The sequence below is a fragment of the Strix uralensis genome, chromosome 1 (genome assembly GCF_047716275.1).
Source record: "Strix uralensis isolate ZFMK-TIS-50842 chromosome 1, bStrUra1, whole genome shotgun sequence".
Taxonomy (NCBI): domain Eukaryota; kingdom Metazoa; phylum Chordata; class Aves; order Strigiformes; family Strigidae; genus Strix; species Strix uralensis.
The window spans coordinates 170,941,751-170,964,470 of record NC_133972.1 but is presented as its reverse complement, the minus strand read 5'-3'; the positions used below and the strand labels follow the sequence as shown (position 1 = coordinate 170,964,470).

At 48.1% G+C, this 22,720-nt stretch overlaps 1 protein-coding gene across 1 annotated transcript; it reads left to right on the top strand.

The window, feature by feature from the left end:
- The first annotated feature begins 6,242 nt into the window (after positions 1 to 6,242).
- On the top strand, positions 6,243 to 7,304 carry GPR20 (G protein-coupled receptor 20). The gene has a single exon (XM_074894636.1). The coding sequence runs from the start codon at positions 6,243 to 6,245 to the stop codon at positions 7,302 to 7,304; it is 1,062 nt and encodes a 353-aa protein (XP_074750737.1).
- Positions 7,305 to 22,720: the final 15,416 nt, after the last annotated feature.

Sequence of the window (22,720 nt, the reverse complement as noted above, 5' to 3'; positions counted from 1 at the left end):
CTAGGAGACATCAATGCCCAGGAATCAAGTGAGAGCAGAGATCTGATGCCCCCAAATATGGGAACTTCTCCATCCTGGGAATGATCTCATTTTTGGTTCAGGGTGAGATCTTTCTCCCCTGGACATTAGCTCCCTTCTCACAGCCTGAGGGGTAGATGGGCACCAGCTTTTCCCTTTCAGCAGCTGGATTCATTCCCTTTCTCTCCCTCTCTCCCTCTGTTCCCACTGTCAGCAAACCCACCCTCCCCAGGCTGAGCATGAGGCATACAGAACAAGCTCTACCACGTATAGGGCAAAGCCCTCGACATGCACAAAAACACCATATTTGGCCAGTTTGAGCCAGAGTTGAGTGAGAGCTTGCCAGAAGGAGAATCACACAATTTAAACCAAAAGAGAGTGAGTTTAACCCTTCATTTATAAATATGATGATAAATCACCCAGGGAACTTTAAACACAGAAAGGCTGCAAAACTAAACACATGCTGCTGCCATCCCAGGCAGCAGAGTAACACTAGCAGGCAGGACAGGGTGAGGGGCCGGGGGTATGATAGAGGAGCCAGGTTGCTATATCAGATGTTCTGATTCAGGACAGGGAGATGAGAAAAGCTGAAGCTGTTTATAATAAATAATACTCGCTCATGCTTGTTAATATCCTTTTCATCTTTCTGATCCCAGTGTATGGTTCTCTTGCTTTCTGTCTCTGGGTCTGCACGCAGAGATCCTATCTGCACACACCAATAAATAACCCTTTTGGAGAGCAGTTAGGACAAAGCTCAGTTGCCTGACCTGCCTTTTCTTTTGTATCCCATTACTTGAATTGCTGAGCCAGATCCAAAAGTCCCCTGGGTCAAGGAAGTGAACCACCTTAACTTCAGCAAGCGGAGGGTGAGGCTTAAGGCTGACACCAAGCAAAAATCTGGGTGGAACGAAATGCAGGATGGTCAAGGATATCCTCCTGGGGTAGATATAGCACTGAGCTACCCATGCTAAATGAGCAAGTGTGAGGCCAAGCAGCAAGTGAGGGAAGAGGCTGCAGGTCCTGGTTTCAGCACAGCGACCATCTGTTTCCTATTTGGCCCAGAAACGATGGAATTGGTTGTGTCACGCAACAATGAGAAAGTATTTCAGAGCAAGTCCCCCTCTCCCAGTGCTGAGCAGGGACCTTTATCAAAACGAGGGAAACCAGGTCAACTTTCAGTCTCCGTCCCTCCCCTTATCCCATTTCTACCCAGATGCCTGCTGTACTTTTAAGGAAATGCTACCCACAGTCTCACAGACAGACAGACAAAATCCAGCCTGAGAGGTATAATATAACAGCATAGGCCAACTGGCGCGGTCAGACAGCGCTCAGAAGGATGCGTGTTTACCCATCTTGGGCTTTGCAGGCTGCCAGCTCCAAGAAACAGGGATTGCATCGAAATCTGGGGGGCTGAGAGCTGAATTAGACATGAAGAAGGCTGAGCTCCAAACTCTTTGAAGATTTTAGGAAGGGGGTTAGCACAAAGGCTGTTTACTCTGTAAGCAAAGGTGACTGTGGTTCTTGCAGCTCTGCATGAGCTCATGCCATAGCTGCAAGTAATAAGTAGTGAGAAACATAGCAAAATAAAGGTTTGCAGAGGCTGCAAAGCTTCTCATGTATTTAGCCATGCCCCTCACTGACTGCCATATGCCATCACTCCGTGGTAGCTGAATTGACTCACTTGGACACCTGCATGAGTATTTCTGATGGCAGAGAGAGAGATTGATTGGGGTAATTTTTGGCCTCGGAGTGGAGGGAGGCAGAACTGGAAATCTTTGGAAATGTTTGCTTTTCCTCAGACACAAGGTCATGATGCCTTTTCGTGCCTCGTTCAGCCTGATGCAAAATGGGGCAACGTACCTTTCTCAAGTGCTTGGAGTCCCACAATGGAAAAATACTTAGTAGCTGTTAACCAGGGGTTTGGTCCAGCTCCATCTCATTAAAAGCACTCAGAGGAATGCTGTTGCTTTGCTAGTCCAGTTCTCCATCCCTTCTGCTTGTGAGCCATGAGATGAGGGCAGTCCCACAAAGAAAGGAAAAGGCCATTCACCCAAAAATCCATCAGTAACAATTTGACTAGAGGAAGGCTTTTCCCACTGCAGCCCAAGAGGCAGCTTTTCTACAGCTTGTCAGTGAGGAAATCTTCAGAATTAATTAAATCTGTTGGGACTTCTTTCATGTAGTTGCTTGGATTTTGAGTTCAGACAGGGCAGCGACGGACTGGGAAAAGACACAAACTCTAATTCAGCTTCTCCTTTGCATATTCAATTTGGCAAACAAAACATTACCTGGTGTTTTTTAGAAGTTTACAACATCTGGAGTTTATTTCACTGCACACGGGGCTCAGTGGAAGCCAGCACACTGTATATGCTGATGATTTTAATTTCTGTGCCTGGACAGTACTCATAGTGGATCCTTTTCTATTAGTCCGTAAAGTGCCCTACATACCTTAATAGCATCGTGAGGATGAGGAACATTTGAATGCATTTTGAGTTACTGATTTCACTGAGGCAGGAAAGGAAAAATGTAAGATGAATATCAGGTGTTTGTGATAAAGGATCTGAGACTGAAGAAGAATCTCTCAGAGGCAAGCTACTAACAAGATGTAAAATCACAGCAAATGGCCAGTGCCTTAGAATTACAGAAAGAAGAAAAATGCATACACAGGTCAATACACTCTAGTGCATACAAGGGGATGGGATGGGTGATTTTGTCTTCTCCCCTTGCTCAACTATCTGTATGAACAGATATACGAGCTCACATTGCACTCAAGGGGCAACAAAGTCTTTATTCCTTGGTTTGCACTGGTGCAGTGGCTTCCACAGTGCTCCTCTTGACAGCATCTGCAAAGAGAAATCTGGGAGCAGATCCAGGCATCCGCTCGTTTCAGTTTGTTTTTGTAATTAAAGAGTGAAACAAACAAACAGAGAAGATCAGATGGTGAGAATATTAGAAAATCATCCGAAAATGGGCCAGCGTTCTGGATGGTCCCCATGCATCTTTCTCAGGTGCCAGACTTTGCAACCCCCACTACCTTCAGCCAGTCTTGGGTCCAGTTTTTCCTGTTATTCACTGACAGCGTGCTTGGCACAAAATGTAAAGACACAGGACTCTCCCCCAGGAGTCTGCAGGCTCAATCAGACCCAGACAAAATAATGTGAACATGTGTGATACTTTGGCTGTCACCAGAGTTCAGTACAGGGTGAGGTAATCTGGTCATTCCTGAAACACAAGATGTTCCAACGTCCATTTGCTGTTGGAGATGGCCTAAGTGCAAAAGTGGACAGGTGTTAAGATTGTTCCTCTTTGCCCAGCAGTTCTGTGGGACATTACAGGTGGTCTGACCACAGGCTTCAGGATTTCAGTCCTGCAGCATAATCTGGCACTGGGTTTGATCTCAGGAGGGTTTTATGGTCGAGCGCCAGCCGTTCCAATGGACAGTTCAACTACTTGGGCTTGAGTGGCTACCTAAACAACAAAGTGTCATTTGATTATAAATATCCTTCCAAGTTAAAGGATATTAAAAACCAGCTTTTTTTTTATACCCCTTCCATAGACTAGATGAGAGGCAAGAAGAAACTAGAGCAATCACCAGGCTCCAGGACAACAGATCTAAGCTCCATCATGATGGCAAAGACTCTTCTCCAAGAATTTCCAGAGGGAACTTCACACCTGGTCTTCTAAATTCTCAGTCCTAATCTCTGCTTTTGCTCAACAAATGTTCTGCTTCATACTCACCTGGCTTGAATGCACCGTACAGAATAACCACGACTAGGCTGTAGCACCCCAGGAAGGCTCTTGATCTTGAATATTGACCATTTACCAAACATACTTCATTCCCAGCCCTCTCCAATGTGAGAAGGGGCAAGAAAGCACCCACACTTTGATCACTCAGTCCTCCACAGAAGGCTCCCTGGCCGTATCCTGTGGCCCCATTCAGCAGTACAGGCTGGGAACTGCTCTGCTGAAAAAGACATGGGTGTTATGGTGGATTTTAGGCTGAAAAAGAACCAGCAAGCAGTGTGCACTCACTGCACACAAGGCAAAGTACATACTGTGCTATATTAGAAGGTTTGTGGTCAGATGGAGGGCAGTTATTACCTTCATCAATTCATCACTGGTGAGGTGTCCAGTTTGGGACCACGCTGTTCAGGGGAATGTTGAAAGACAGGAGAGGGTCCACCAGAGTCTTTACCATGATGGGAGGAATGCACCAGTGCAGCCCGAGGCTAAACAGCTGGAAAGTGTCTTTGCAGAGGACTCGGGGGTCCTGGTGGACACCAAGTTGCACATGAGCCAGCAGTGCACCTTTGTGAGAAAGAAGGCCAACAGCCTCCTGGGTTGCCTTAGGAAGAGCATTGGCAGCAGGCCGAGGGAGGTGATCCTTCCCCCCTGCTCAGCACTGGTGAGGCACATCAGGAGTGCTGTGTCCAGCAAATGCACAGAGACTTGGGAATCTCTTTTCATAAATCTCAGTTCTCCAGCTCTTTATCCCAGACAGCTGGAAGCCTTCTGCTTTTGTCAGGAGGTGTGGAGGAGTTCAAGAGCTTGACAGTTACAGCTAGAAGGGATTTGTAGTTCATTAGCCCAACAAGGAAGCTTTTGGTGGCTGGGCAGGAAAAGGCTTTGACACTTATCAGGCACGCTCAGAGCTGCTGTGATGGTCTCTGGACTCAGTTAAGACTGTCCCTGCAAGACATTTTCTTTTGGCCAGCAGGAACTCTCTTGAGGATCCACTTTTCACTGGAAGGCTTCTGACCTAGGTAGCTTCCTCCTCTGCTTTGTACATGGCCACCAACATCTTGAAGCATCTCACAGGCAATGGAATACCTTCAGTCCATCCTCCTGATCACCATAAGCAGCAAAAAGGGTTAGTGCAGGCAGAAAGCCAGGTGCCAGAGGACAGGGCATGTTTGGGGGAGCTGGATATCCAGACTCCCTTAGCAATTCAAGCCCTCCTCACTGAGACACACAGCCCAGGCACACTGCGGTTCTGTGAGTGCTGGAAGATGTGTTTGCAGCTCCTTGTCTCCTAGCCCTTCCACACTTGGCTCTTTGGTAGCAGGATTTCAAATCCTCATAACTCAAGTCTTTCAGCATCATTCTCTGCTGATTCAAGCTGATTTTTTTAACCTCGAAGTCCTGCTCAGCCGCTTTGAGATATTCCAGACATTTTTCAACCATTTATTTTTATTGAAACCAGCCAAGTCTCTGTATATATTGGGCTTTTTTTTATCTTTTTAATATACAAATAAGTTTAAAATAGTGTATAAGTCAGGAATGATTTGCAAATTAAACTGTCAAACCCTGGCAGGACTAGTGGCTGACGCCCTTGGTTTGAAATCTCCCGGCTGCTGTTGCTGTGAGTGCAGATCTCGAGAGGATGCCACACAAAGCTTGTGCTTTCCCGGAAAATGCAGCCATCCTTGATTTCAAGAAAGCCTTCATGCAAATTCTGCTGCATGTAACTCTCTAATGGAATCACCTGGCCAAGGGAAGGGATTGTGATATTTTAGGAGTGAGATGCTAGGGCCATGGTTGTGCCAATAAGTTGGGCAAATGTCTTCTGGCTGACAGCACTATCCTGCTCCCATGACAGGGAAGGAAGAGCCTCCAGTTGGGAAGAAGTTGCTCCAATGGAGGAAGGACTCCAAAGAATAAGTGCCATGTTTAGGAAACAAGACTTGGTAGGAATCGCATACTGGGCTGACCCTCCTTGTCACAGCAGAAAATGACCTGTGCCCTCCATGAGCATATAAATGTACCCTGCTTGGACTCAGCAACCCTGTCTACTTCTCTGGGCCATTTGCCATGTGGCTGGCTCAAACATGACCATCTGTAGGTCCCCTGACTTTCCCTTCTCCTTCGCTCCCCTCGGCATAGTTCACATCTCTGTTCTTGCTCAGGCCTAAAATCCACTTTTGCACAGGGCAGAGGAAGAGAAACTTGAAGTGGGGTTTGTGTGTCTTCTCCAAAACATGCATCTGGAACTGCTGGAAGACAGTAATTATAAACCCAGGTATTCTCCTAGCAATTATTGGTAATCCCACATTGGCAGATGAGATGGTCAGAGAGTATAGCAATATATATAACTACTGAGGATGTACAAATACCTCTGTTAAAATGTTCTTAGGTGACAACATTTTGAGCCCTAAGGGATGCTGACATATCCATCAATATACCTCTGTTTCTTTTTTTTCCAGATCACTGGGAAATCAGTTACCATGTCGACCTCCTCCACCCAACTGACACCCCTTGACTCTATCAATTCCACCCAGCAACCCAACTCCAGCATCTACTTGTTCTCCAAGTTCATCCACCCTGACAATGAACTGTACACAGAATTTTACAGCCTGTGGATTGCCCTGATGGTAGTCAATGCCATCATTTTCTTGGTGGGTGTTGTGCTGAACAGCTTGGCGCTGTACGTCTTCTGCTTCCGTACCAAGATGAAAACCACCTCTGTTATTTACACCATCAACTTGATTGTTACTGATCTCTTGGTGGGCTTTTCCTTGCCTGTCCGGATCATCATGTTCTACAGTGCAGGGGACTGCCTGAATTGTTCCTTGGTTCATATCTTTGGCTACTTTGTCAACATGTACTGCAGCATCCTCTTCTTGACGTGCATCTGCGTTGATCGCTATCTGGCAATCGTACAGGTGGAGGCCTCACGTAAATGGAGGAACCCCACCTGTGCCAAGGGGATCTGTGTCTTCATTTGGATCTTTGCCACTGTGGTGACTTTCTCCATCCTAACCATGGCAATACAATTTGCTGCGTGCTGCCTCTCCAAGATTCTGGTCCTGATGGTCTGCGAGTATTTCTTCCCCCTCATCATAATCATCTTCTTCACCACCAGGATTATGTGTGCTCTGTCCAAGCCCAGCCTCATGCACCAGAGTCGGGAGAGGAGAATGAGAGCTGTGCAACTCCTTATCACTGTCCTCATCATCTTCATGATCTGCTTCACTCCTTTTCACGTGCGACAGGTGGCAATCTCCATCAACCCAGATATGCCCCATGACGTCAGCCTCCTCGTCTACCATGTGACAGTGACTCTGAGTAGCCTCAACAGCTGCATGGACCCCATTGTCTACTGCTTTGTCACCAATAACTTCCAGTCAACCATGAAAAACATCTTCAGGAAAACCGAGCCACAGCAAACCAACGTGGACATCCTGGGTATGAACAAGAACTTCAAGGGCTCCAATGCAATCATCGCCTTCTCAAACACAATAGGAAGCCCTGTGAGCTTGCCATCACCAAGCAGTGTCCAGATATAACCCACATCTGATGGGACATGCTGCAGTAAGCCAGTGTGATGATGCTGGAATATTGCTAGGATGCACAGGATTATTGTCTTTGACCTCTTTGATTTTTAGGTTGAGGTTCAGAATGACAGTGGTGGAATTTATTCCTCAGAACATTGTGGTCTGTTTGGAAACGGAACTTGCAGTGCTGTTAGTACCAATACAAAAGAGAGTCTACTAATTACTGTTCCCAACAGGAAAGTTTTCTTTGTATTTTAATACAGACATTTTGCTAGCAACAAATTCTTTACCGTGGTTTTCTTTCCGTGTTTGACATTGTAATGCGACACTCCTAGATGACTTAGAAAGCAGGAAATCTCTGTTTTCTATGAAAGCTTTTGGGCCTCGCGCATGTACTTAGTAAAGGATAAGAGGGATGTTTCCAGAGCTATCCACTACAAAGATCTTAGAAGCATTCTAACCCACCTGCCACTAGTAACTACTCATTTGTTTCTGAAAAAGTCGGAACCTTCTCAGGGAAGAGAAGATGAAGTCAAGCAGTAAAGTATCCTTTTACTATTTCAGCTATAAGAAAAAAATACATGTAGGTTTATATGTTTTCATACACATTGTCTGGGCTTGGGGAGAGGTTAAGGATATGTTCCACCTTCATTTGGACCACTAAATCTCCTAAACTGTAGATGAGCATACAAAAAAAGCTGTGAAAATGAACATGCTTTCCAGCAAACTCTGCTGTTCTGCTCTCTCTCCCTGAAGAACAGCCAAGATGAAAAGCAGAACCAGACTATGCTGCTATACAACTCTTGTTTGATTTTTCTTCCTGGCATGTTGTAAAATCAGGGCTTGCTGTCCTAATTCCCACTATCAGCCCATCCACTCAGTCACTTAAATGTTGGTGTTTCCAAGGACAGAAAAAGAATCCATCTCAGGCACCTAGGTTGAAATTCACCCAGTACAAAGTCACTAGGATGATTTAAGAGCCATGTTTAAAAGGTATGGGGGGCTAAGGATGCCACAAAATTCTGTCCACAATGATGGGTAAATGTTTTAGATTACATTGTACCAATTAAGCAATGTGAATACAAAAAAAAAAAAAAAAAAAAGTTAGGAAAATATCAAAACCTGCAGCATGAACAGCAATAACTGTTGTTATTTCTCCATGTCTCCTCACTCACATGCCTATTGCCCCTCCGGCTGGAAGGCTACTGTGAATTCATCAGGTCTAGTGAACAGCTTTTCCTGCACTCATTGGTGTTGCCATTCGGAATGTCAGGCTTTATGGTTGGTCCAGGCTAGGGCATCCTAGAGCACTGTGCTTCCCCAGAGCCTGACCACGGGACAGCCATCTCTATTTCACAGGAACACAACAAAACCAATGTTTCAAACTGACTCTTGCAACTGTTTGCAAGAGTTTGCCTCTTGCAATACATTTATGTTTCCTGTAACCTGTTTCCCTGACCAATCCAATGGTAATAAAAATTGAACAGTCAACATCACTGCAACACAGGGATCTACCCAGAGATGAGTACACTTGTCCCTAGGAGCACTGGGTGTCCCAGCTCCTCTTCCAGGCGGTGGAGTCCATGGAGAGTGATTCAGCTTATGGAAGTAGAGACCTCCCAGCTGAGTGACCCTGGCCTCCATGTTGCCAAGATCTCCAGGGATATAACAGGAGCCCAGACACCGCCTGCACATGGAGACACTTTAATGCACGCATCTTCATCCAGCACCAGAGTCCCCCAAGAGAAGGACTCATTTGCCAATAGAACAGTGCCTTGTGCCATGTTAGGCATGATGGGGTGTCACTGCACCTCTAGCTCCTGCTGCACAAGACTGTGGTTCTCCTGCTGCTCCTGGACTGTCCCAATGGCCCTACCCTCAGGAATCCCATAGCGTTCACTTCTGCTTGAGCAGCTGAGTCCTGTGTCTGAAATAAAATTATGTATCTGCAGTCTACAAATGGGCAGTGTTCAGTCGGCTGGTGCAGGGACCTGCAGGTCTCACCCAGAACATCAGCATGATGCTGTTGGCTGCAGTTGGCCCATTAACTCAGGCTCATGATCATCCTGGGGCACAGCAATTGCCATTGCTGGGTGTGTGGCCTCTTTGAGTCCTTCCCAAGCAACACAGCTGACTTAGTGACCTCTTGCTTTATTCCCTTGAAGTGGATTTTCCTTCCAAGAGGTTATGATGAGGGCCACCAACACTGTGACACTATCTCGTGGGATAGAAGACTGTTGTCCTGGTCACTGTTTCCCACTTGAGACATGGCCATGATCATGGTGAGCTTTCTCAGGGCCCAGTTGTACTGTGTTTACCTTCTGCCTCATCTATTTCCTTATTCATCTCTAAATCACTGACATAGGCACCTGACAGCTGATGCCACCTTCTTGGCAGCTCTGTTAAATGATGCATCAGCACACACGGATTAGGCTCTGACTTCTCAACCATGCTGGCCGCTTCACATTTCTGTCACTATTTTCCACCAGTTCCTCATTTGGAGAAAATATTTTATGCCTCACAAGTCTGCACTTCCCTGCAAACCCCAAAAACTCGTGCCCACCAACCCACAACACACTCTCAGAACTTTCCATGCCATCTAAGCTGCTTGTAATGAGAATGCGTGTCACGTATACAGAGCTGTTAACAGTACTGTCTTTTGCCAAGACTACTTTAGAGAAACAGGAGGAAAAGTGCAGGCTCAGTGCATAGCTTATTTTAGTTTCTTTGTTCCAACAAGCTATAGCTTCACACCTCCCTTTCTTTTGCTATCAACAGTATTTTTGCCATATACAGAAAAGTCTTAACATCTTTCTCAGTGCAGTTGCTCATTTGAGGTCAGTATAAAATCTCTAAGAATATTTGCTTAGATTTTTAAGTTCCTAAACAGGGTCTCAGCTGAAGCTCTGTCTTTCCGCTGTAAACTTAACTTGTAGTAGTCTGAATTCCCTTTACTGTCAGTGTATTATTCACTTCCCATAAAAACCACCTGACACTGGATAATTCTCTTTATTTGGTACTGCCTATTGCCTTATCCAGAGCATTTCAGTGGTCCTTCTTCATTTTATACCAGCTTCAAAGCAGGGTCCGGTCCATTATCAAGGACACAGTCTCCAAAAATTGGAAAGAGGCTAAATCACTCACCAACCAGCCTATTTTTTCAGTGACTTTTCGTGCTCTCTGTTTAATCCATATTTACACATCTTGCTTTTCCTTGGGGTCCAGCACTTGCTAAATTTCTGTCCTATTTAAAGTCACAGAGTTTTGCTCAGGGCACGAAGCTGAAAATCAGAACTGAAAACTCAGTTATCATCAGAAATACTCCCCCAAATGGCACAGTTTTGGTGGTACCTTCCACCTGCCAGTTCCCATTGCTGCTGAAGCCTCCCTCAGTTCTCTGTGTTTCTGGAGACTGGGGCAAGGTCTCCTACCCCCCGATCTGTACCATCCCTCTGCTCAGGGTATCTCCTTGGGTTGCCTCTTAGTGATCATCAACAGGGATTGCAATAGTCCTGTTCCCACCCCCACCTGCCCTTTCTCTGATGAGAACAGCCACACATGACACAATAAGGAAGCCTCCAAGGGCAATGTGAGTAACTCCATGCAGCATTAAATACATGCAGAGACTGCTAAGGTAAAGCACCTACAAGTCAGCTTTTGCAGGGCAAGCTTTTATGCAGAGCATTTAAAGATTTAGATGCCAGATTCCCAATGATTTCAAACAAAATCAGGCACTTAACAGCCTTTGAGGATCCGGATCATTCCCCAGAGAAACAGTAATAGGGATGGATGGGCATCGCATATCATACTAACACCACCAAGTCTGCGGTAGACAGAGCACAGCGTTCCCTAAAGAGCTTAACAGCAATAAAGAGCTCTGCAAAAAGCCCCGACCTTTCAGGGGAATTACAGCATTCATTCCTTTTTGATGTGCTGTGGTTCTCTTGTGCATCTAAAATCCTATAAAGCGAATTAGAAGTATCCTCTTCTACCAGCTGCCCAGAGGCTAGCAAAAAAAAGATTGTGAAAAATCTCACATGTATTTTTGGGATCTCAGCCATTCCTGTGACAAGAGAGTTCTGCTAACCATGAGCTCGCCTGCCTGAGTCACAACACACAGATGTCTGTAGTCTTTTGGCATGCCAGGGGATGGGTATCCAGGAATAAAATTTAGCCTTTCTTTCCCTGCTGTGTGTCTCACCTGCGTTGCATCCAGCACAGCCCATGTTTCAAAGCACTTCTGTCTTTGCAAGGCATTTCCTATTACAACCCAGAAACCTGTAGCAAGGCAGAGGTGCAGAATAGTCAGCCCTCAGTCATACTGCAAACATATATGGGCCCAGCAAAGCTGAAAACCTCCAATTCTGCACCAGAAAAGGAGCCCCTGACTCCACATGTGGGGTTATCTGCCAGACTAGCTTCCTCCCAGGCTTTGAGCAAGCTCTGCCCTCCCTCCACAACCGTCTTGATAACTGCAAAGAGGAAACAGCACAGCTATGTGCAAAAGCAATTTCTTCCTTCCTTGTCCCTCTGGGTTTTGCTGTCCCTCAGATGGTGAGCAAGAGTCTCATTAGTCAGCCTAATCAGCATTAATAAGTACTGTCAGCAGGTGTCTTGCAGAAAGGCTGAGGAAAGTGGAATTGCCCGTGTTAGGACTACCAGCACAGGTCACCTGCATTAGCACCGAAGAAACACGGGCCTGCCACCCTGACAATTCTGTACCTGCCGGCTGCCTCCTCCCAGGTCTAACGGCAGGAGTGACCCTGGGCACGGATTTGGGAGGAGAAGGCAGGTCTGATCCCCACAGCTGCTCTGGGACAGGGGAAGATGAGGAAGACATTGCAGAGGAACCGGAGCCTGAAAGTAATAACAGAAGAAGGAAAGGAGAGGGAGGCAATGGGTTAAAAAACAAGTGGAGCTCTAGAGGGGAGGGCTGGTGAGAATGAGGATGAGGAAGCTAATACAGGGGAAAGCAGCCAGGGAACACAGGGACCTGATATCCAGCAAAGGATGACACAGGAAAACAAGTGAGGGCTTGGCTTGCTTTTCCCCTTCTGGGCATCATTAGTCCCAAAACAGGAGCTCTGGGGAGGATTCCAGTGCTTGGATCAGAGCTGGAAAACTCCCATTTTAGGAAGAAAAAGACTAAAAGCAGAGCACTTCATCCCCTTCCAATGGTGAGGCCCAGGAAAGGGACAAGAGTGATTTCCCCACAGTTGTCTGAGATTTTGTGGTCTTGGGGTAGAAGACAGGGAGGTGTCCTGTGTGCTGGGAAAGAGAAAGAGGGCCTTCATCCAACCGCCCTTGGAAGAGGGTGCAGGGGGTGCAGGAGGAGATCTGGTGTGGTGTGCATGCTCATGGGCCAGTACCAGTGTCCATTGTGTGTGTTGGCAGGATTGTGATGAGCAGGATTGCCATGGGGAGTGCTGGGTGAGGCTTATGCTAGACAGTGCCACCTGAAATGTCACATCACAGCACACGTCCCATGCTCTGTAGGGCGTCCCAAGCAGACACAGACTGGGAGACTGCAGCATGTCCCCAAGCACAAGAAATGATTGATTACTTCACTGCAGCATTTCAGTGCTTTGTGGTGGGTTCTGCTATTGGGACCTCATAGGGGTGCAGGGGAAAATACCCACTGCAATACTCACCCACTTCCCATCTCTCCGATCCCTTCTTTCCCACATGCAATTCCTTTTCTTCATGTCCGCAGTCTGCTCCATCCCTGTTGCCTTCGCTGCAGGACCCTGTCCCTGTATGTTCCCAGGTGTCCAGGCCTTATCTGAAGACAAGTTCCAAGTCCTGTCATCCTGGGTTTTTTTGCCATCACAGAACGTGTAGCCCCAAGTCAGCTGCTCTCTGAGATACGCAGGCTGATGTTTTCCTCTGCTGACTGCTGGCTGTCCATATAACCGTCTACACAAGAGTCCCATACTACACTGAGAAGAGGACGCAGGACCAACAGAGTCCTTTACCCTGGGCAAAGAACTAGCTTTGCTTAGACCTGGCTCCATCCCTCCTGTATACCCAGCAGATGCTGTAAAAAGCACAAAAACTTCCCTGGCAGGGATGCGAGATTCTCTAAGTGTTTTTATAATCTGCCAATGCTGGCAGTATATCAAGGTCTTAGTTCATGAAATTATCCTTCTTCAGGATACTTGACAGTCAGAGATCAGATTAATTTAGGTATGAGTTTGAGTTCTAACACAAGTGATTTTGCTTTTCCTTCATGGCTGCATGTAGAGCCAACAGCCCCACTCAGGACTGAGGTTCTCCTTTTCAGCTCCCCATGCAACAAGAGTGAGCCAGGCAGATGAAATAGAGCTGAGTTTACATGTAGGAGAAAGTCCTTGTTCACCTCATGGCAATCTCAGTGAAAGCTCGCAGAGAGGAGCTTCTGCCATCCCAATGAGAAGGTAAGTCACCCTCACCCAGCTCCATTCCCATTCTTGTATTTGCCTTAATAACCCCAAGTCTTCATACTGGGAAGGGCAGACTGCTGTCCATCACCTGTCCACATCGGACCACAGAAAAGCAAAGATAAATATTTACCATATTCAGTTTAAACTCCATTAATAGCAGGAAATTAAACAACTGGCAGCCCTTGCTGGTCTGCTTTCTCCCTTGGCTTGACAATATAAGGCCATCTTGGCATCAGCCCGCCAAAAAATGAAACATACTTAGGACCACAAGAAGAGATGAAACAAAGGGATAATGTGGACACGCATGTCCCCCATTGCTCTTGATGTTATGTCCTTTTGACTCAGTTTGAACTGGACAAAGAAATCACTTCACCTGCCTCCTTCCAGCCCTATCACCCACTCAGCCCAGTTCTCTCAGGTGACGCATCTGACTTGCAGCTGCTGTGACAGGGCTGAATGGGACGTGAAGAGCTGATTTCCCTCGAGTGCTCTGCTCTGGACGACAAGATGTGATTGAGTAGGTGTGGTACAGCATGTATGCCTCTTGGAAGGAGGGAAATGGGTCACTTCAGGAGAAATTTCTGGAGATCTGACCTGAAGCTGCTCATTGAAAGATAAATGTGGGCTGAGGTCAGAATGGGCTGCAGTGACATGCCCCAGTGGGCAAAGAGTTTGGTTCTCGTAGGGGCCATGGAGGGAAATATATTTGAGCACCAGCTGACTCTCAGATAGCCATGCAGAGATGTTCAATGCTCCATGAATAAGTAGATCTGCCAGAATAGGTTTTATTTTGTCAAAATATCAGTCAAGAGCTCTGATCCAAACATATCTCCTCTGACCATGCCACATTTGCTCTTCTCAGTAGGAACAGCAAAAGAGCAAGCACTAATCTGAGCTCCAGCCCCAAAAGAGGTACTCTTGGGGATGCCCTCAATGCCTTGCCTCTCTCCCTTGCAGAAGACCCCTTGGCTTCTCTTTCATCCCTCAGTGGATCCTAACAGGACTTTCCTGACATGACCTTAAAGCAACCAAGCAAAATTCCCTCTACATGGTTCAAGCACCCAGGAGCAAAATAACAGCCAAGGTTTTACTCAGAGCAGCTTTACTTCCATCTCCTCCAAAAGAGCGCTCTAAGGGCCTAGAAGTGCTTGTTTGCCTCTACGGTTGGAGGAAAATGGAGATTGCTGCAGGTCAGTTAAACAGATTCTCCCAAGAGGCTTGCCCAGGGGAAGTCCATATTGGAGCAGGGCACAGCATGAAAGCCTTGGGCTGGAGCCCAGTCATTGGCTCATCCTTCCTTTGATCGCACAGGCAGCATCTCTCCAGCCAGAGAAGGACCCCTATAAATTCATTCGTGAAGCTCATTAGACAGGAGCCTAGACCAAAGCCCAACATCCAACTCCTTGATGTTTTGGATAGCTCAGAGATTGCCCAAATCCTGGCTTCCCAGGGCAGGCCTCTCTTGATTGATATTATTTAGAGTTGGAAATGCCGTCCTGCCAGCATCGCTTGGAAAACACGGCGGTGCTCTAGACGCCGGTTCAGACGGACTTCTCTGCACAGCTGCCCTTTCGCAGAGCATGTGGTGGGAATCTGTTGATAGGTTCTTGACAGAAGTTATGGCTTGTTTATCTGGTAGCTTTACTTTGTGCCTCCTACCCAACCCGGAAACCCTTCCTCTTCTAACCTCTTGGCCTGCTATTATATACAGACTAGTCTACATGATAATTTTGGTAACCATGCTTCATCTTATGACAAACACTGCATAAGCCAAACAGATTGGTATTGTCATAATTAAAGCAAACTATTGGATGGTTTATCTACACAATCCTAACAGTTCTGCCACTGCTAACGCTTTACCTGGCCTGCAGAGGCTTCAGTAGGGTATATTAACCCATGCAACATCAAACCAGGCACAACGACCCTGCTGCCTCCCATGGCTGGAAGGACCTGGAAGCTGGCAGGACTTCTTTCTAAGGTTATTGCACGCCTAACAGAGATGAGAAAGCCTCACCCAGTCATCCCTGCAGCAACCCATTTAAACTGGAGCTGCTTTTTTTTTGGAAAAGCCTGCAGTTTTGCTCTAATGTCTCTTTGAGGCTTAGAGAAGATAAAGCACCTTCTTTGCCTTTGCGTTCCAAGCCACGGACATTTGCTCTCTTTGTCTAACAGATTACTACATCCCCAGATGCCAGAATTCTTTTCTCCCAGCAAAGGTATTTGTAAACAACACTCCATTCCTGCACTCTGAAAAAATTAAATTGTTCTGTCTCTTCCTATGAGGCACGTTTCCAGGGTCAGACTTTCTGGTGATTATTTGCTGAGCTTCTTCAGATGTTTCAGCTGCCTTTTCCAGGTAGGGGCATCAGAGAAAGATGGGAATGGGGGACAGAGGGGTGTTAGTCCATCAATTGATTTAATGGAAGTTAAGCCCCTTCTTTACACTGGGGGGTGATACAAATGGACTGAGGGACACAGCTGATGCCCAAGGGCCGTGGGAGCATGGTAGTTCTCTACCCACCACCCAGAGCTCCAGGTCTGCCAGCACCAAAGTGTATCCTTAACATTTTTGCCTTCCTTTCAGTCCCTACACTGTCTGGCCAGACCTGCTTAGCAAAGCCCACGTACTCTGCATTTGGCAGCCATGTGCGTGTCTCTCCCGAGCCCACGAGGGTTGGAGGAGGTGGTTGTTCCCTGCACGTTGTCTCTACAGCTGCCATGTTTAATACCAGCAGCAACAGCTGTCAGTCCAGGGGATGCAGATGTGCTACTTCCAACTTAACTTTCACAATCAATAGAGCAGCTGTTTGCCCTGCAAGCTCCTGGGGCACAAGAAAAATCAATTGGTTCTGCCAAAATTACTCTGGAGGGTCATTTGTCAGCAATGCTAAACGAGAGAGCAGGAGAGTCCAAAGGGAGAGCCACATAGAACAGGGTAGGACACCTGCACAGAGGCATAGGCGTGCAGAGCCACGCGGAGCAAGTATGGGTGGCCATGCAGAGCGTGCATTTGCAGTTATAACTGTGTGATGGAAAAACAGGGCAAGGAGCCTGGCAGAGACAGCTGCAGTCAGGGAAGTCCTCTCATCTGTGGCAGGCAGCAGGAGCCTGTGGGCTGTTTAATACACGAGCAAATTCCTGCTATGTGATGCAAATCACAGATCACCCAAATCCCAATCCAGCACCTGCTAGCAGCCAGGGAGGATTTCAGTGGAGGGTTTGGGGTCTGCTCTGGTCTGTTCCTGGAAGTCCTTCTCACTCGCAGCTCCAGCGGTGTGGTACAGTTGGCGACATTGCAAGAAAAAGCACTCTTGATCCCCCGTCCTGGGGACTGAGATTGCTGAGCACCCAGCTGAACACCTGAGGACACAAACACCCTAAGAATCAGTGAAAACAAATGCACCATAAATCCAAAAGGGACAAGTCTGTGCAATGATGTGTTCACATGTGTGTGCACCTGATGACAAAGAAATGCTTCAGTGTGGCTGGGAAGAGGGCTTGCAGACCCCTACCATGAGGGTAAAAACCCTGAAGAGACAGGGAGACAGGAGAGAGGCGACAGGTACAGCAGAGAGGTGAGGGTGGAAGCAAGAAGGAAACTGAGGCACAATCATTGCATGCGGTCTCTAGTGAAAGATGTCAGGAGCTTATCAACACCACGTCCAAGGGTCACCTTCAGGGGTCTGGGGAGTTTCCCCTTCCCATGAGTTGTGTTTGTGGTAGGAGAGCAGCCAGCAGCGTGGGCACCACCAGATGACATGAGCAGATCAAAAACACAAGACAATTGGGGGGGGGGGGGAGGGGGGGGTAGCTTTTTAATGCAAGCTCAAAGGGGAGACAAATCCCTTCATTCTCTCTCCAGTCCCCTCAAGCACAAAATTTCTTTCCCATACATGGCAAGGTGCAATTTTTTTCCCCCACCATCAGCAAAAGTCTTTCACAGATTAAATACGTTTTAATGGCTCTCCAGGGGGGCCTCTTTGCCCAGCTAGTGGTGCATAAAATCACAGGAAACAACCTGCCTGAGGTCTTTCCAGCAAGTGGAGAAAAGATAAAGCTGCTGGGATTCAGGCGTAAATATCCTACTGGCTCTTTTTAGACTTGGGCCTCATCCTAGGAAGCAGCTCATCCCTTTTGCCTGCAGCAGGAACTGAGGACACTCAGCACCAGGAAGGACTGGCGTTACACCTGTTCTAGGTGCTACACCAGAACAGGCCTCCCATTTGCCCTGGGCCCCTCCATCTTTCCAGGCTTTCACAGCTCTTCCCAGCTGGAACATATATATAACATATTAATTATAATTAACATATACAGTTAATTTTTCCTGAGCCATTCATCAGCCCTGATTCCGCTCTCCAAAGATTGATACCACCAGCAGAAGTGCAGGAGCAAAGAATTGCTCAAAGAGTTGCTATTTTCCGGCTCATTCCTATCACAAGTGAGGCTGTCAGGACACATCCCCTCTGTGCCCTAAGAGTAGCCCTGTTTGGCTGTGCCTGGTCCCAGAGCAGTCAGCGCTGAACATGGAACAGGATTTTGACCTAGGCTTCACATTTTAAAAACCCATATATCTGTGTGGGGAAGGGCATAGGGCCATGGCAGGCACACGATGAGATGAAGGGCCCAAGCTGGGCAGGCAGGGCATGGCTAAGAGACTGATTTTATTTTTGAACTTCACTCCCAGTCCTCTTAGTCTGTTCGATTCCTCACAAGCTTTTCTCTGCCTTTATACTTGTGTTAAAGTCATTCTCCTCCCTCCCCTCTCATCCACCCTTACTCACATCAGTGTCAGTGAACTGCTTCCTGCACAGAGGTGGGATCGTAAAGCTGAGCTACTCCAGCAACCCTAAGGCTGCTCTGCACCGACAAGTTCAATGTCATGTCAGCTGTCATCAGCTCCGTACAGAGCAACTGGCCAGGAATCCCGGCCTTGGCTCCCTTCCCGCAGCAGCATCTCACGTGCCAGCAGCCGTAGGGGGACTGTCACAGAGCTGTCCCCCAGCGTTCCCTTCCCAGGCTTTCTGGAGCAGCTCAAAACAGGTCCACACCAATTTTGCTATGTTTAAGTAACTTTCCCAAGGCCACCCAGGACATATTGCTCGGTCCAGGTGGCTGGTCTCCTTGTGTTGCAGGAATTTTTCCATTTTCCCGCGTGTCTTCCCTTCCCACAGGAACAGGATGCCTGGAGGATGAGACGCTCCGTGGTATTCTTCCCTCACATGAGCAGCACTGATTACCTATACTGTTTAGGGAAATTTTATAAACACATACCACAGGTTTAAGGTTTGGGGTTTTTTAAATTTCAGTTAAACATTTGCAGATCACAAAATGCCAAACTTCTTGAAAATGAGCAGTAAATCAGCAGATTTAAACCAGGTCAAGGAATCATAAGTATTTTCTTGGAAATTCTTTTTTAGTTTTGTAAACTGGCACAGGATGGGAAAAGGAGGTTTGCTGAATTTTCCCAAGAGACTTTGCTGACCCACCGCTAGCTCTGCATTGCACTGCTGCAACACAAGTAGGAACTACTTGCACTACCCTTTTCTACAGCTTTTTCGGATACTCTGCAACAGAATGACTTCAGCAAACAGCAAAGTCCGTAGCAGTGGTTTAAGAGGTCTGATGCTGCCAGCCAAGTAGTGACCAAACCAACCACTGCCCTCTGCTGAACACAGCCCGAAATCCCCACGGAGCTCCCAAGGGTCCAGAAAATTATGGTTGAAATCCTATTTTGCTGGGACGATGGGAAAACTCAAGCTCCTCCCTATCTTAGATGGTGAATCTTTCCTTCAGGTCGGCTGCCAAAGTCCTGTGCTTTGTGGCTTCCATGTTGCGTTCCTGCTACACCGTTGCATCTCTACAGTATGTTTAAGTGTGTATTGCTAGGTAAGGCTGCTATTTTGTGCTAACCATCGAGCAAGGCTTTGTGTTTGCATCTCACTAGTCCACTAACCACATTGGTTAAGGATTTAGGGACATGTATAAGAGAGAATAGTTTCTGATGAGAATTATCATGGAGGCACATCCAAACAGGCAAAGACATGAGGAATGTATTACATTTGAAGGAAATCACCCACAGAAACTGATTTCTAAGAGACTTTCTGGAATCTCCATCACAAGAAAACAAGCCGGACTGCCCTCCTCAAAGGCATGCCAACATCCAGCCATGGGCAGGAGGTGAAGCCTCTAACCTCTGTTTGGGAGAAAGCCAGATTAGGTAATTACCTCCTTCAACTTCAGAATATTAATCTCTCTCTTGACTAACACAGTTTGGGCTCAGTTTCCCTCACTGGGAGAGCCCAAGGAGCACTGGGGTTACCTCAAGCACACCTTGGTGTGCTGGACCCACAGAAATCCCTGCTGGGGTCTCCTGGCCCTGAGCTCCCCCTCACTGCTGTCAACGGACAGTGTAGCTTGTGCATGGCCCAGGACAGTGAAGATTTCTTGTTCCCCTCAGAGCTTGTTTTACACCTGTCCCCAAATCTCTGAGGGTCAGTCATCAGTGCCCCTGTTTCAGGCCCTCTGGCCCTGGAGCTTCACCCCCGCGGGATGGCTGGAGATGGTCCCCAGTGCTGCTTTTAGCTGAAGACAAGCAAAAAGCTGTGTCAGAGCTCAGGACAAAGGATCTTTAGGGCAGCACCTGGGGAGGGAATTGATGTTCACCCTCTTCTGGGAGGAGGGTGGTGGCAGAGAGCTGCATGTCCTCCTTTGGGGCTCCTCAGCGCTCCTGCCAGAGCCCCAAACACGGGCTGGACCGTTCTCCCTCCTCATTCCCCTCAGCCCTTTCCCGAGATGCGAGCTCAGATCTGAGTTCTGGCTCCAGCTCGGGGCCTCGCTGGGCTGAAGAGGTAACGCGGGCGGCCGAGAGGGCGGCTGAGGGGAGAAGGGAGTGGGGGGAGCCGCCGCCGCCCGCCATGGCCGCCCCGCGCACCGCGGGCCGCCGCGAGATGGCGCTCCGGGAAAGGCCGAGGGGCCGGGGGCGGCGGGGCGGGGGGAGCTCAGCGTCCCCTCAGCTACAGGACCCCTGCTCCATCCCTCGGGGTTGGGGCTCAGACCTCATCCCCTCAGAGCAGGACCCCCGCTCCGTCCCTCAGTGTTGGGGCTCAGACCTCGTCCCCTCAGCGACAGGACCCCCGCTCCATCCCTCAGTGTTGGGGCTCAGACCTCGTCCCCTCAGCGACAGGACCCCTGCTCCGTCCCTCGGGGTTGGGGCTCAGACCTCGTCCCCTCAGAGCAGGACCCCGCTCCATCCCTCAGTGTTGGGGCTCAGACCTTATCCCCTCAGCGACAGGACCCCCGCTCCGTCCCTCGGGGTTGGGGCTCAGACCTCGTCCCCTCAGCGACAGAACCCCCTATTCCGAAGCCTCCATGACAGGGCACAGGGTGTTGGAGCTTTTCGGACTCTACTCCAGCTGCCTGCGGCCGGGAGCAGAGCCCAGGCAAGCTATTGACTGCTGTGGGCGAGTGGATGACCACTAGGACCGTGGCCATGGTAAGGGACCCGGGCTTAGCAGTGGAGGGAGCCCAGGGATTGCTTCAGGCATCCCTGCTTCCCTCAGTCTGTGAGATGAGGAAAGGGGACATGCTCCTCTCTTTCGCCAACCCTGGCACATAACGTAGCTGAGGTTTGGCCCCATCCAGCCACTCTGGGCATTGAAGGGCCCAAATGCTCCCAAAGCCAGCGGCAACCAGTCATGGGACAAGGTCACGGCTGGAAATTGTCTTTAGATGGTGCTGTGCAGGGGCGGTAGCTAAGTATGTGGAAGAGATGTTGGCCTGCTATAGACTCTGCTGGTCTTTGGGTGGTGCTGGCACCTTTACAAGAAAGGTTCCCCTGTTCTTGCCTTGGCAAACTGTTGCATAAATGACCCTGGGATAGGCCTGGGATAACTTTTTCCACTACAAGTCCCTCCTCTGTACTTGCTGTAGCCCTGGTTCAGTCTAAATGACCCCTTTAATCCTGTAGATACATGACAGAGTCACTGTCTGTGTCTTGACGTGTTTGCCAGGCTGTATTCAGTGTCCTAGACACACCTGGCTGGAGCTGCAACTCGTCCACCCCAGGGACAACTGGTCCAAGCCCAGGTCTCCCAATGAACTGCAGTTGTGTCTGGCCTGGGTGCATTGCTGGATCCAGGACTTGGAAATGCTCTGGGTCAGTCATATCACAGACAGCATCACACAGAGAACTCCTCAGCTCCTGTACAAACCTGCAGTTACACACTGCACTAGACTCTTCACAGTTTCCTGTCTGAAACTGTTTTATTTGTCATCTTCTTGGATTGCTAGTAAATCAGAGAGGGAAAAAAGCTGTGACTTATCCCTTCCATTCTCAAACACAGAGTACTCCTGGTTAGGCAATGCCTGCGTCAGGCATTTCCTTTGGGCTACCAAGTCACTACGGAAGGAAAAAGTCCCGATGGAAATAAGTCACCACACATCAGTCCTGTGAACCACTTACTTTGGAGTGCAGAGCTCCAAACCAGACCACCATGGTCACATTATGCATTTTCCCCAGGCATTAGCTGTGTGTCTGAAAGAGCATCCAAGAAACCCTGTTCAGGGTCTTGCTTGACCACCACCCTCCACATGCATCCCAAGCAGTTCTCAGTCTAGGAGAGACTTGAAATACAAAGGACTTAAAAGCCTTCAGTGACAAGGTTGTCATTGCAAAAAGGTGTGAGACAGCAAGTGTGTTGTCAAGGTCATGAGTCCATGTCAAATGATGTCACCCGCCCTCTGCATTACAGAGAAGGAAGGACCCAGCCCAGTTCCTCTCTGACATTAAGTCTGACTCTGGGATAAATTTTGGGTGTGTGGATCAGATGGGCACTCAGGACATTTCTTTCTCCATCTAAAAGCACAACTGGAATGCTTGGCCCCACCCAAAGCCAATTTTTACTTGGGCCAGTCCAGTGCTAACCAGGAAAGGAGAGAAAGAAGCCCCCAGAGCAAACCAAACCCAAAGCCAAGTTCTGCAACAAGGAGGAAAGATTTCCTTCCTCC

Bases quoted from the DNA above. Each gene is read 5' to 3' on its own strand.
- GPR20 (XM_074894636.1), top strand. From the start codon at position 6,243: ATGTCGACCTCCTCCACCCAACTGACACCCCTTGACTCTATCAATTCC.